This window comes from Nanorana parkeri, unplaced genomic scaffold (assembly GCF_000935625.1).
Source record: "Nanorana parkeri isolate BGI_ZX_2015 unplaced genomic scaffold, ASM93562v1 scaffold14, whole genome shotgun sequence".
NCBI classification, from domain to species: domain Eukaryota; kingdom Metazoa; phylum Chordata; class Amphibia; order Anura; family Dicroglossidae; genus Nanorana; species Nanorana parkeri.
Window position 1 is genome coordinate 1450335 of NW_017306282.1, and position 16193 is coordinate 1466527.

At 41.1% G+C, this 16193-nt stretch overlaps 1 protein-coding gene across 1 annotated transcript in view; it reads right to left on the reverse strand.

Moving 5' to 3' along the window:
- Window positions 1–5828: 5828 nt before the first annotated feature.
- The window catches only part of CRY1 (cryptochrome circadian clock 1), a 38525-nt gene continuing 28160 nt past the window's right edge, over window positions 5829–16193 (reverse strand). The window contains 7 exon segments of the mRNA XM_018558151.1: window positions 5829–5907; window positions 8720–8824; window positions 9699–9767; window positions 11294–11386; window positions 13050–13151; window positions 13280–13482; window positions 14092–14243. Of these exon segments, the coding sequence (XP_018413653.1) occupies window positions 8724–8824; window positions 9699–9767; window positions 11294–11386; window positions 13050–13151; window positions 13280–13482; window positions 14092–14243 (720 nt within the window). The 3' untranslated portion in view covers window positions 5829–5907; window positions 8720–8723.

Genomic DNA, 16193 nt, shown 5'->3' on the forward strand with positions numbered 1-16193 from the left:
GATACGGTATACTGTAGCTTCGGCTACATACAGTATACCATGCTGAGCCAATCACGTCAGGCTTTGTATTAATGAATACAAAGCCTGTATTCATTAATACAAAGCCTGCCGTGATTGACTCAGCGGAAGACAGAGGACACAGTGGGGATCGTGGACAAGGTAAGAGACTGTAATCCTGAGTGTGGCTCGGGGTTACCGCTTATGGTACTGAAAATTAACCCCGAGCCACACTCGGGAATACCGTCATGGAGCTTAGTAGGTGCATTTAAATATTATTTTGGGCTATACTCGTCTTATACAACGAGTATAGCCCAAAACCTATATTTTAACACAAAAAGTAGGGGGTTGTCTTATACGCCGGCAAATATGGTACACATAACAGGCCACAAACTACTCAAGTAATAATTGTGTATAAGAAGAGCTCATGCAAAGTGCTCATTTCCTAATCTCAACGAGATCTTGCAGTTTAATATGGTCATTAATGGCTTTCACCCTAAAAAAGAAAAAAACAGGAGAGCTACAAAAAAAGTTATTCATAATTACCGATAAACAATATATGAAGTCTTTATTTAATGGCTCAGTCCACCGCAAACTGATATTTCACTTACAGTTAACCATCTGTTGGTTTCTGATGTTGCTCAATAACTTTAGATCTTTGTGATGAGTTCCCAGGTTTGCATACCTGCTGGTACCATTGTGATGGGCTCTTCCCGTCCATGTTAAAATACATAGAGGGAGAAGTCTGTCATGCACTGCATTGTTTCCGTTATAGGTTTGTATGATCCAACATGTGAGGCATTATTTAATAGTGCAGTGTGAAGAATGGGTATGTGCAAAGTGCAGGAACCACTCTATCAGTGTAAGGGCTCATGTACACATGTATCAGCCTCAGAAGGCAAATGTAGTATGATTTTGGATACTTCTGAGTTGCCTTGATTTGTTTTTTTTTTACTCATATTGAATTCCTTCCTGCGGCAGGAATCCTAGGTGCCCCGTCCAGAAGCGGCCACTGTACCCATTGAAGTTAATGACAGGGTGACAGCGGCAGTCCGCATGTAATCATACATGGTCTATCCTCCATCCAGCAACATTCGATCCGGAATCGTATGTAATCATACCATGGGCAATTACATGCAGACTGCTACGCGCGCCCCCCCCTTTAATGGAGATGGTGTCCTGTCCTCCTGTCCTATGAATAAAAGGGAAATAAACTGAAAATAAAAATATAATTAAATGCACTGAATGCAGCCTCTACATCCAAAAGACTAGTATGGTGCCCTATACTGTATATTTTTGTTCTTGCATTTCGATACACTTTAGGCAAAGCCGTCAGCAATTTCAGTGGGCGATGTAAAGAAAGTGGCACACAAGTTTGTAAAACAGTATTTACATTTTTATTAGAAGGGATTGTTTTTTTTATTTCTTGAAAAATCAAAAAGGCAATGGGGTGTACAAAGAAAAAAGGACAAACAGGAACTTGACAGTAGTACAGCAGTTAAGAAAATTGGCATGCATGCAATATATACAGCTGCTCTTACTGACAAGATAATAAATAGAAAATAAAGACATAAGATGAATGGAGCCGGAATGGCGAGACACGCGTTACTGCGCGATTCGGGCCACTATGACAGAGGAACACAATCTGTATGTGCAACCTGTTTCTGAAATTGCTATGGAGCCACAATCCTTCCAATGATTGTACATCATTAGAGCTGTCACTTCTCCACAGTAAGAAACCAGGACGGATATTTTCCAGCATGCTGCTATACGATAAAATACAGCCTCCTTTGCTGTGTCTACTAGCATTTGTTTCTATTATTAAAGAAGAGCTCCAATGCAGTGCTTGTGTTGCTCCCTCGGGGGCTGGATGAGGGAGGCATCGCTCTTTTGCTGACTACTAGCATTCTGCAGCATTTGGTCAGCAAGGGAGCGACTTATGAAATCAGGTCAGTGTTGTCCCTGCATATTTTGTGTCTGCACTGACAGGAATGCTAGTCTGAAATGAGCCTATGAAATAAGAGAGTGCCTTCTGGTTTCAAACCAATTGTCAGAAATAATTCAAACTGCTAACAATAGGCATCGCCCCAGGATTTACTCTTCTTTTTAATTACAAAGAGCCTAGGTTGTGTGCTCATTTTAGATGCCAATTGTGCTCAGTAGAGTTCTCCTTTAATGTATGTTGGAAAATATCCAGATTGAATTCTGGCACAATAAGGGAACAGACATTTAAAAATACAGTAAAGAATGAACTAAAACTTGGCCTTATCAGTAAAGTCGAGTTGTGAAAACACCCAGTTTCATGATTCTGGTGCAGGGAATGAGGTTGTGTAAAGCACAGGATCCAGAATCTCTTATAGACAGCCGGATCGCTTGCACATCCACATTTTGGTTTTCATAAATCCCCCTACATGTAAACAATACATTGTCTGCCATAATACATACATCATACCTTTGCATGGGCTAAGGTGTCCTAACCAATCAGAAATGATGGAAACACAATTAATTGTGGTAAACAGTAGTAACCAAGGTATCATACAGTAGATTTACATAATAAAGACTAAATAAAAAGGTATAGGATTCCTTATCCGAGTGGCAGGGGTTAAAGGAAATCAGTGCTAATATAGTGAAAATATTATACATTCAACCAATTTACTCCAATAGCTCTATTAAAGTGACCCCTATCGCCACCACAGGGTAACTTTGACTCAGACGATACTGCAAATGATAGGGTTGTGTAGTTATCTTTCCATTGGCCTGATTGTTGAAATGCCACTGCTTCACTCCTTCGACAGCTGCAACAGGAATTCCACACTTGTGGTTGTGTAGAATACCTGTTCCTCCACCTCACGCTGTGTTTCCTCCTGGCTGTTTGTACGTCTATACAGGACTACGAGCCAACAAGAGAAACCAAAGCATGTGGGAGTAGGGGGGAGCGGGTATTCTATACACCCAAAAGGGACAAATTGATTCTGCGCCAGGGAGACGCAAACAGCGTTTCAACAAATGGGCCACCGTAAAGCCATCTATAGAACCTTGTTATTTTACAGGGTGTTCTTCAAGTAAAAGTGGCTCTGTGATGACAGCTTTTAAGAGGAGAATGACAAAGGAAATGTGTGTTAACCTGTCATAGACCTGTGTTATTTAAACTGAGCATAAGGTGAAAAATGCCTAAGCAGAGGTAAACTTCAGTGAAAACGGCACATGTCAGAACGAGCAGATCAGAGATGGACACAGTAGTTGTTGCGTGCAAATCTTTACTTTTATTGTAAATGTGTAGGCCAGCCCTGTCCTCTCCAAACCAGTTAACTAACGTGACTGGTGGTCTCCAAGATCAAAAAGGGCAGGGCCAAGCTCAGCCTTCACATAAAAAGATTTGCATAGAACGTCAGCTGCCCATCAATCTAGATCTACGGATCCTTGTGCCTAAAGGTAACCTGATGCTCAATGTAAATATCCCAAGTTTCGAGGTCAGAAACTTTTAGTGATGTCAGAAAACAATAGGATTCAGAATAACAGACCCTGCGATCATTTTATACAGTACAAAAAGCCTTTAATACTTTACATTATTATAAGACAAAATGGTGTTCAATTCAACTGACGATCATTTTTAGGATGTTTATCTTGAGGATAATGTGGTCCTTTCTCTCCGAGGAAGAGTGGCAGGTATATTTATTATACAATAGACCAGAGATTAATACATATAACTGGGAAATGTGGGGCAGATCTGGGCTATTGTTCCTTTTTTGGGGTGTAAATTATAATAGGAGAAATGCCAGACAGCTCCATTCATAGATGAAATACAAATATGGGTGTTTTACCTGCCTGAGCACTGTAATCTGTTCAGCCACTTTGTGGTTCTCACACTCCTGCCAAGCAAGATAGCTAGAACCAGAAACCATTATTCACTGTTGCAGCTCTGCAGCTTCCTATGATACATTACTGGAATATGAATAAGCATCACTATGGTGGCAATGTCCTACCTCTGAAAAAAAACTGCTTGTTAATCCCTTCTGCCATCTATCACTATGTCAGTCACTATGCAGTCAATGCTTTGGTAAGCAGGCACACAATTTTGGAAAGGCCGTGTCACTCTAGGCCTGGGGCGACACAATATCAGAGGCTCTTTTTTGCATCTGATGCTACAAAGATAAAACCTGTGCTGTGTGTACACTACCTGAAGTGTATGAAAAACCGCAGGGCCACACAGTTATCTGTAAGGGAGGGCAGAGCAAAAGCATCTAAATGTAGACTAGACAGAATCCACGCTATAAAGATACATGGAATCCTTTTATTGGAATATTCCTTTGTCACCCATGCAAGCGTGGATGACAATTGTGGTGTACAGTCACAGAGAAACTCCTTATGACTTAAAGTAGTTCTAAACCCAAATCAATAACATCTCGAATAAACTTTAACATGTAAAATGTAATTTCTAAAGCCATGTTAAATCCTATTAAATCTGCAGCTTTAAATAGATTAAAAGTGATCCTGCCATTCAGGCACTTCCCGTTACAGGGTGACAAGTGGCTCAAGTAAATGCGCCCCTGGTGGAGACTACAAGCTGCTGTGCCGGCACACATGGAAATGGCATGTTTTGCCATGGTCACCATCAGGATGTGCATCGGACACTGGAGAGAGAATGTATAAAAAAGGAAGTGGCAAACTGAGGCTGAAGATCAGCAGCACTCGCATACAAAAAGGATTAAAAAGAAAACATGGCAACGCATGGTTTATGATACGCGGTACTTTAGCAAGCTAACGTTCATCCACTTAGGGTTCAGATCTACTTTATTTGCTTGTCAACAATTTGGTTAGAAACAGATTTCTTTGTAATACTGAACCACCACCTACAGGTTGTTCTTCCATTAAAGAAGGGAAAGCTGTAGATAAGCCTGTTATCAATTAACTCATCACTCTATAGGTCAATACTGGGTGCTCCCATAGATAAGAGTCAGATTGAGGTTTACAGAGGTGTCTTGGTATAATGAGCACCGACTACAAATATATGCAATTGTGACCTCATTTATACTGCCAAACAAGAAGTTGCTATTTATATATGCTTGGTTGGCTAACTTACTTTAGTGCTGGAGGATTTTTTCACTGCCCTTGTTGTGGTTGGCCACACCTACATCTACCTTCCTTTGTTGTAAATGACCACTCCACCCTCCCTTTGCTGTGAATGACCACTCCCACATCCACCTCCCTTTGACTACTACCTGCCCTTGCAGTGAATAGCCACTCCCTCCTCCCTTTGCTGTGAAAAGCCAATCACGCGCCTGTGCAGTGAAAGGCAAATCCCATACCACCCGCCTTTCCCAAAATTGGCCACTCCCACATCCAGCTGCCCTCAAGTATCAACAGCACATGCAACTGCCCTTGCTGTGAATAGCCTTTCCTCCATCCACCTCCTGAAATTGGTTCAGTGCACAAAGTGGCTGCTTCAGCGGAGATGAAAAAAAGACAGTGAGATGTTTTAAACGGCTGGACTTTAAACAGAAGGCCTCCTAACCGTAAAACTACTGAAAATGAAAAGGGTGGAGGAATTGCAGTAAAATCCCAAGATTATAGACATTCTAGATAGTTTCTTGCAGTACAGAATTTATCAAAAATATATTGAGCTGTCTATCTAGTTCATATATATCTATATTTACACGTTGGTAAAGCAAGCGTCACCAAATACTTACAGAAATATGTACAAAAGGGAATAAAACTGCTTAGTGAAATATTGAAAAAGGTAAAAATAGAAACGCAGTGATAAATTAAGCTTTAACAAACCGATTCGCTTACAACAGTCCACAACAGCTCGGAAAAATGCTGCTCTCAAGTTTCTTTTTTTAAAGTATTTACATAGTAAAGTCCAATACTGAGAAAGTTATCATTTGCAGGTTGCTTCATGAATCCCATCATCTGCATTAGGGGAAAAAAAAGGAAAAGATGAATAGATTGTTAGTTGTGGCAGTATTAAAAGAAAAGGAGTAACAAGACTGTAAAAAAACAATTATAATGGCAACAGATGCCAATTTTCTAAGCTTCCAACTGTTTCTTTAGGATTTTCAGATCTGCAAGTACCTATATTTGACCTGGTATCTAGCTCTGCTAGTCCCTCTACAGCAAAACTCAGACTGGGAGAAGCAGCACTTTACACAGCCAATTAGGTGAGTTGCAGTGCCAACAACTGCTGATAGGAGCAGCGAGCAGAGTGACAGAAAAATGAGCTTCTCCTTTCACTGTCAAGTAATAAGCTGAAAGAGGGGACAAGGCCTAGTTGTATTACTTAACTGCAGTAGAGTAAGGTCAGGTCACCTGGGTGGCTTTGCTGTGAGGCAAAGCTGTGTAAATGCAAGGACTGGAAGGACAGAAACAAATCCTTTGGCAGGTAAAACAGATCTCATATGTGCACGTCATCTGTGTTTTTTGCAGTTTGCCAGGATTTCAGCTTAAAGCGTATGTGAAGCCATACAAGTTTGTTTCTAGTTTTGAGAAAGGATTAGAACTACTGTTCGACTTTTACTGCTATCCTGGCCTCTGTTAGAGAGATTTACCCTCAGTTCCTCTGCTGCTGGCAATGGTTTCCCCATACAGAGAAAAATCTATAACGGGGACACAAACAAATAAAAATCATGGGTCCTAGCCTTCCTCTACTCTACTACAGAAACATGTGTTGCTGCTAGAAAGTTCCTCTCACTTCCTGTTTGGTAAAAAGCAGTCAGCAGGACAGGAAGTATGGTTATTCTTTCTAAAAGGAGCCCGGGATAGCAGCAGAAACCAGGCTGGTTCCAAACCGTCCTGGACATTTTCAAGAATGAAGATGTTGCATGTGGCAACCCATATCCAGGTTTCTTTGCACTATTCTAGCAGCTGGAATCTCAGAGCTTTCTATAGAACACTCTTCCTTCATGCAGCTTTTAGAACTGATGTACAGCCAGCTATAGTTGTCAGATGATTATCAGTCTACAAGGGAGCGTACATGACAGATGTTTGTATCCTGGATTAGAACGGTTATATTTGTAATACAATGGGCTATACAGTATTTCAAATTGCACCATTATCAAGGTAAGAATGAAAACTGTATGCTTCATAAGTGGCTGAAGGAAAATTGACATGGACAGCAGAATTTCCTTAGTTTTTATCACACTGGCATCATGTGTCTGGTTTAGCAATTGCTAGTTAGCCCAATCAGTTACAATGTCTCACAGATATGTAGTGAGATGTACCTCATATAGTTACTACTCTATGAAAACTGAAGTTGTTATCCACAGTGACCCCATTTCTTTTAACCCAGAGAATTAACAGCGAAACCTGACTGTTTAATACTGCCAACAGCTCCACGTTGTCTCCAGTTTTCATAAACCAGCCACCTAGCATTTGTATATTACTATATATAATTCCTAAGGATGACCAGGAGCAAAAAGTATAATTTCACACATGAAAGCGAACCTGTCGCAGTCATATGTTGGCAGTCACTACTGACATCTACAGAAAATGCTAGTCCTCAAGTGTCATCCGAATGCTTCAATATTTATTGGGTCACCAACCTGACAAGTATACAGGTAAGAATTCAAACTTTTCCCTAAGCTTATGCTAGACCTGGGCCTGCACCTTATGAGCATTCAAGCCAAACAGTCAGGTAACTAGCATTTTCAGGAGAAAAGCAATAGAAGCGGCAAATATTTCTCTAATGATAGGTTTACTTTAAAAGTAAAACTAAAATCCTTATCCTGGCACAAAACAATTTTGCTCTGCTCTCCTAACACCTCAATGAATACAAAAAGCTGTCTGGTAAGTACATAGCTAGGAACTGATTACTTCCTTCTTATTTGAAGACATGATTTATAGCAATGGATTGTGACGGGGGTAGAGGTCTGTACACAAGCAGGACATTTGTCTGGCTGCGTGTGTGTGTGTGTGTTTATACGGACCTGTTTGTATTTCCAACAGAAGCCCTTAGTTTGTCCACAATCATCCCTGGGCATGAGCTTTTAAAAAAACCTCAAGAGCATGAATACAGATTTACTTCCAAAGTCCGAAATAAACCTTTGAAGCTTTTAGGGATTGAGGTGGACACTAAGCCTTTGTTTTGCCCATGCAGAGGAGTATTATACAGTGGTACCTCGGTTCATGAACTTAATTCGTTCCACGATTGGTCGCAAACCGTATCAAATTTCCCCATAAGGTTCCATGTAAATTAGGTTAATCCGCTCTGACCCCAAGGAACGTGGTCGCAAACAGACTCAAATTTTTTTTAAAAATGTAAATGAGGTTAATCTGTTCTGAACCATATGTGCATTTATTACCACTCTGCACTTTCTTTTTACCACCATGCTTGCTCTGCACTTTCTTTGGAGCCATACTGGATTGAATACTGTACAGTACTGTATGTGCTAAAAAGCGCACACAAAAGCTTCACAGCAAGTGTGCACAGGTCTGTCTGCGACCGCAATCTCGGCTAGAGAAAGCCACTACCATGTGTCAGAGCTGGGAAGATGGCCGCGGTCGTGTTCATCACGTGATTTGGAGTTTGTGAACAGAAGCAAAATTTTGCTGAACTTCCTGTTTGCGAACCGAATTGTTTGCGAACAGAAGCGTTCGTGAACCAAGGTATTACTGTACTTGTAGTAACATGAGTAGGAATAATTGATGCTGCTTTAATGTTACCCATGAAAAACATGCAAGATATTCTTTGTAAACCGCAAACATTAAGTGAAGGACAGACACTCACCAGGTTAATGGCTGCTTTGTCTCTGCACCTTAGGCCCAATGCTTTGAGTCTCTTCAGGACTGGGACGTTTGCCAAAAGACATCACAGAGTTCATAGCATTCCTCCCTGAGAAGACAGAGGCAGACAATGATCATGTGTACCAGTTTTGCCACACAGGAGATATTATTTCTATACATGTGTTCCCCTAATAAATATGTGAAGCTCCACTGTTTTCCAAAAACTACATGGACAGCCTCACTTATCTACAGAGCGCACAGCATGGGGTCTATAAACCAGAGTCCTCTGCTTGCCTAATTCTGCAAACCAGGAAAAGGGAACCTCTACTGGACAGCAGAACAGACACCTCTGCATTAATGCTTTATGTTTAGCAGGAATCATTTCCAAAAGTGGTCCATAGTGCATTCATCACTCTTCTGGTTTAATGCATATAAGCCCTCATTCACACGAGAAACGGCCGGCCCGTACAGATCTGTGCTGTGTGCATGGCTGTATCGGGCAGCTTCCAGGAAGGACAGGTGCTGCGTGTGATTTTTACACAGCAGCCTGTACTTCTCTATGGGAGTACACTGGCCGTACGCTCACCCGACCTGCACGTCCGTGGGCGTCTGTACTCGTACGCTGACCGGATGGATTCTGTCTGCGTCCGAGCAGGGACACCCACACGGACATGCAGGTTTGGTGAGCGTAGGGCCGCGTACTCCCATAGAGAAGGACAGGCTGCTTCGTACAAATCACACGCAGCATCTCTCCTTCCCAGGAGCTGCCCGATATGGCCATGCACGGATCTGTATGGGCCAGCCACTTCTCCCGTGAATGAGGACTTAAAAAGGTATTACACTTTAAGCAGGTAAAGGCACGCATATTTCCTCGGCTCTAGGGAACAATCTATCAGGGATATCCCTACCGGAATTTCATGCAGTGTCAGACTGACTCTATTCAATGTAAATGAGATGTACTTTTGAATGTAAACATAAAATACCTTGTATTAAGTAAGACTGCTGGCTGTCTCCATGGCTGTAATGCAAGATACTGCTCCCCTGCCAGTAACCTAAGAGAAATGGCATTCAATTAGGTCCTAATTAAACATTCAGTGATAACAAGCTATGAGCCATGATGACTAGTATTTTTATGGCGCTCTTCTCCCTCCAGACTAAAAGTTTTGTACAGGACATTAATATAGAATCCATAAGATGCTAAAAAGGTAATATCTGAAGTATCCTGCAGACTTGACTAGAAAACGTGGTTCTCTAGTGCATTTCTGAATACATCTCGGGATTGAGCCTTTTAGAATGCTATGGGGAGTGAGTTGGATAATGGCATGGCCATAAGCAAGAGTTGGGATAATAGAAGTCCCTTCAATGAAAACTTCATTTTCATGAAAGAATTGATGTAAGATATATAAATGCTGCTTCTAGTATTTAAATAAGTATTGCTATAGGGAACATTAGTATAATATTACATATTTATCATTTTGATGTTTTTAATACAAAGCAGAACTAGCATGAAACGAAATATACAATTAAACAATGTACAGCATATGGAAACTGTTTCAGGTGTTTATTCTTTTTTTAAATTCTGTGCAGATATTTTTTTGTGATCCAGGCTTTGCACAGCCAGATCCTCGACCTACATTGCAGCAACAGACAATCTGGTCAAAAGACACATCCCCCAGTCTGCTGAATGGATTGTTGAGAAACATCCTACTTACTTTGCTCTCTCCCTGTCAGCATCTTCCTTGTCAGCACATGTGCACTCCAGCATAGCCCGATTGGCACTTAAAGGGGAACTATGAGGCGAGTGAAAATCACTGATCTGCCTTTCACGCAGCTGGGTGGATCCAGACAGTAATGTCGGGATCCGTCCTGGCTGCGGCATCTCAGTATACCGCGAGCTATAGCCATCAGTTTCAGAAGTTCCTGAGATCATTCAGAATTGACTGGTACATCTGGCCTGCAGCTGACCTTCTGACTTGCTTCAGGGGAGGTTTGCACTCCCATAGACTTATATTGGAAAGTAAAACCTGTATGACGTGAACACAAGCCTGTCAACACAGGACCTAATGCAGTTCATAGCAGGTCAAAACTCACCTGCCAATGAACTCTGAATGATCCCAAAAGTGCCCTAAACTGAACTTAAATGCATGTGAAATGCATCTGAAAACACGCTGCATTTACCCATCGACACAAGCCCAACACTTACTACTGTATTAGTGCACATGTTTGTATCACCCAATCATTCACGACATTGCACTGAAGCAGCAATTCTTTACACACCTTAACCCAAAGCTGTCAATAAGATCTTACTGTCAGTCTAGACTATAAACCACAAGGGCATTTGTGTATTTTTCTCCTTACAAACAGATTAATTATTACTGATTAGACTGTGGGGAAATGTACAAGATGCACACAACTGGTGAGACAGGAGGACAGGCCTGTCTAGATGATTAATTCTGATTGGCTGCTATGGATCAAAGCATTGCCTTTCATACTGTATTTAAAAAAACAACAACAAAAAACGTAGGCTAGCATCAATTTTGTTTCCCACTAAAATAGTGGAGAGAGCTGAGGTTAGTACCTTGTATCCCTCCTATCCCAGTATGAGACTCTCCCTGGTTGTTGTTATTTGGATTGCTGGTGGAGGCTCCATCACTGGTTCCCATTAGAGACCCTATGGAGAGAAGCACTAGATTACACATTGCAGCAAGATGGAAAATGTGGGTACTAAAAAATGAAAATATCCAACAATCTATTCCTCTTATGTCTTAATGACTCTCTAACCTACATCATGTCCGGTGCGTTTAACATGCTATGCTTATGCCATTCCTCTTGTGTATAGAGGACGTTGTAAACCATTGCTTCCTCTCTCATGTAATGACTCTGATTTGTAGAGCACTGTGAAAAAAGGCTGTAGCTCCACCTGCTGGCCACATGTGCACATAATATTTATAGACAACATTTTAGTTAAATGACATGAAGAGGTTTAGTTTAAATCCTGACCATTATAAAGAAAAATTCTCACAAACCACTATGTATTCCCTTTTACTGAAACAAATTTGAATAAGGGAGTGCATCTGCCTGCACACCATAACCACTTCCTATTCACTACCTGGAGATGAACATTCAGCTGTTCGATGTCCCATACTGTGGGAACCTTGATCAAGTTACCCTCTATGGCAGCTAAAAGCTGTCATGTAGCCTGCTAATAAGCAAGCTGGTGAAAACTGTTCAATAGTATATGACTTAACTCGTCAAGCTGTATTATAAGATATTTGTTTTTAGACGATAGTTCTACTAATTTAACTCCAGTCATGAAAGGGTGCGTGGGCATGCTTTAAGGGCTCGTTTACACCATCACATTAGAAAATGCATTTGTGCCGTGTTCAAAAGGCAAATTTAGACCCCATTCACACTAAGCGATTTCCGCTCAAACATGAAGCTCAATGTAGCTCGTCCAATGTATTTCAATGGAGCGGTTCACATCTAACAGCTCAATGTCGCTTGTTGCTCAAGCTTGTCGCTCGAACATGACCTATTTTTTAGCGGATTTTGTGCGATTTGGCCCCAATAGGCAGCCAAAAGAAGCGCTACGTAGCATGACAAAAATTGCACCGTAGCTCAATGTCGCTCAGCTCAAATCAGCACTGAAAAAGCGTTTTTTTTATGTAGCTCAGTGTGAATGGGGTCTTAACACAATGCCAGATGTGTTTTAAATGACTTTTTTTTGCTTACAAACATGTGAAATGTTTATGCGAGTGGAAGCGCACTAATTAAAATGCATATTGCGCTTGGTGCCTTAGCGCCGACTATAATGTGACCTGATATTTTTTAAAACTGATGAATATTGGAAAACTACTTACCCTACGGTTTTGTGAACACGAGTTTACAACATGGTAGTGTCAATAGGCCCCAAGAGTTTATAAATGATCATCAAGTTTGATTTTAACCCCTTCGTGACTGACGACGTACAGTGTACGTCGCCAGCATCGGGGCTGTTTAAACAGACTCCCGGCGACGTTTAAACTTGTAGAGCCGACTGTCGGCTTTACAACAGAAGCGATCCTGGCGACTTACCTGAAATGGGTGCAAAAATGGAAAAAAGGGCCTGTCATGAAGGGGTTAAAGCTGGGAGGGTCAATATACCAATTAGCTCATCTCCTAAACCAGACAAGCAGAATAATCTGGTGTCTGTGCCCATCCCATAGCCTCCAGTCTGGAAGCAGAAGTGTTGCAGTTTTCCTAAACTTTCAGTGGGGTTATGTTCTCAGTTGAGATGTAAATAATACTTTGCAGAGTTATCTTTTAACGATTTAACCTGTTGGGCATTAGATTACCTCCATTGTTGCTGCACCCTGGCATATTGTCTCCTGGAGAGTAGCTCATAAGTCCGCCATTCCCATTTCCATTTGGATTTGAAGGCACTGATGCAAGGAGTCCTAAAAAGAAAACAATGCACATTGTCAAGAACCTCGATGTAACCCAATTGTATACTAGAAGTTGTACAGAACCAATATGACAGGAGAAGTGTCAGCAATAAACACAAGTGGCACTGAATGGGACTTACCAAGTCCTCGGTATCTGGAGAGCTGCTGGTAGATCTGTTTCATCCGTTCAATATTCAGACGACTGGCCTCAGCATGGTTCACCATTGGTTTGGGATAATTTACCCCAATTATACATTTAGCAGCTTTCTGCACTGCCTCAGGAGCATTCCAAGGATCGTAGATATACTTTGGAGGAAATCCTTTCAAAATCGGCAAGTAACGGCTTAAAACAAAAACAAAAAAACAACCAACGATGAGTATATTTTACCACCCTGGGCAAGGCTTCAAGCATCAGAAAGTGACGTACTCAAAATTCACCAGCAAGTCAGATCACTTAAAGATGAAATCTGGTTGCTATAGGTTGCTGCTCTCTACGCTGCTTAACTTAGAGCTTATTGACACTAGATGCAATTACAAAACACGCATCTGATTTAAAACCTAAGCTGAATTTTGCGGGGTTCTGTAACCGGGAAAGGGTTTAGAGTTTGTTTGTCCCTTACCTCCTGCGACACCATGGCAAGAAATAGGAGGGCGTTGTAACCAGGACAGGAAAGCACATACAGCAATAAAAACACTAAAGTTCTAACCTTTCCCCACTTTACTGAAAATATGTTTTTGTTTTTATCTGTTACCCTGTTGGAAACACTTTGCTTTGCCAATACCTGGCCATTTTGTTTTCAGATATGGTGTGATTTTTATTATCTCATTTCAAATCCACAGACACAGATGGAGAAACTGCATTTTAAACTCCAACTGCAAGCTTCCATTCCATTTGCTTTCCAAACCATTACAGCTACCCAAACCTTGAGCAAATAAAAGAAAAACATCTTACCGGATATAATCCCCATTAGGGTCAGTTCTTCTTCCAAACCCAACTGGACAGTAACAATGGAAAAACTGCTGAAAGAAGGAGCTGCAGGACAACCACATCCAGCTTCCAGCATTGACACTCCAATCAGCATCCAATAAAAGCTCCTCGAAGACCTGTGTAGACAGAAGAGAAAGCTACATGAGTCTACAACACGCACTGGTTTGGAAGCAAATCAAACTTTAATTTAGAAAAAAAATTTTCACAGTTATTTCTCGCTGCTGCTTATATCCTCTGTCCCTTTGCAACCACTTCCTCTCACTTATAAGAGTCAGCATGGACACTTAAATCCTCACTGGAAGCACATGCGACAGGGTGACAATGTAGGAGCCCAACTGGGAAGAAAGGGACACTGTGTTTCACTATGTCGCTCTGATAAGAGGGTCCCTGCGAGGTCTTGAAACGTTAGCTTCTGATGACACGGCGTGACATTTAACAAAATAAACATGTTAAAGAGATATTGATATTGGAATTGGAATTTTCCTTTGTGTGTGCCGATGAACCACTGTGATTACTCAGGGACAGAGTGTTGTCATTCTAAAAACAGAAGGGCCTAAAAAAGGATCTTAATGGCAGAATTGCAATGTATTCTTTTAATGCAAGCTGGAGATTGAAAACGAACGTGAAATGAGATGCAAAAGATTGAATGACTTTGCAATGATAGAATTTACATATACTCTAAATGCTTTTCTCTACTTTAAGGCAAGAGCATAAAAGGGGGAAAAACAAAAGTTATGATTCTGGTTGCTAGTATTGTCCCTCACTCTCCTAGTCTAAGTACCGCTGATCAAGGGATGACAGGAGGTTGACATCACACAAGATTCAGGTAGTTATGCTAGCTGTAAGTTTAAAATACACTTCCAAAGGAATAAACATCACTATATGGTGTTTTTTTACATGTGCATCTTAGTCCAAGATGTCTCAACCTTTAACGTTTTCCTTTTTTCCACCCCCAGAAACTGTTTCACAATTCCGAAGGCTAATCTATTTCCCTGCCACCACCCGAAGACTTCTTAAGACCTTAAATAACACAGTAGCAACATCTGCCGTCTCATGACCTTCAATATCAGCTTCCAAAAGCAAGGTCAGGCACTTCAGAACATGCGAGTCACTATACAATTGATCAGGTTTAAAAAGGTCAACTATATTACTACACAGAGGACACTGGGTATCCAATTACTTCAGAGATGTGACACGAATTGCTTTATATATTAAGCTTGTTCGAGTCTCACTTTATCTGATGTATCACATATGCAGTTTACAGAGAGCGGTTCACAGCCCAAAAATGATATATTGTGACGCTAGATAGGTATATCTGCTACCAATCAGTGCATGAATCGGCTAAAAACGTTAGAGGCACGTAGGAAGCACCGAATCGAACATGAAATCCATCTGACCTCCTGCATACTCTTGTTAGAATGGCAGAACAAGGTAATTTCTTTCAAAGCAGATATCACTGCCAATGTATACCTAAAAATTATTACCAATGTTTATATTTTAGAGGTTTTTAGAATCAGTCAAAATATCCATCTTGAAAATGTAGCTATATATAGCATTGCTATCGATATATATGTAATATATATGCTGTAGATATTAAGATATCGACAGCATAGATATCTTCGGTCCCTTGTGCAAACACCCCAAAAGACACAAAGTAACCTACAGGAAATACACTGAGGTGGCAGGGCTGGCCTCCTGGAAAGGGTATGAGCATCTTTACCCCCTTCGACTAAAAATCACATCCGCATACACAGCTCTACATGCCGATATGAAATCATCTTACATTCATGAGCTAAATAAAACATTTTTATTTTACGTACAAATGCTTTTTTTTTCCACTTCCCGGTCCACTCTGGCACACATGATGTAATTGTGCCCAAGCAATGCATTCTGGGAAGGTTACATCAGCAGAGCATTGCTGGGAAATCTAATCTGTAATCTCATGAGATCTCAGGGAAAGGCATTTTCCTCCCCTGAGATGATATGCATGGTCACATGTCCTAATCACAAGTGCCAGGAAGAAAAAGGAGATCTAGCAATCTGACCTTAAGTTAAAATGGCCACTG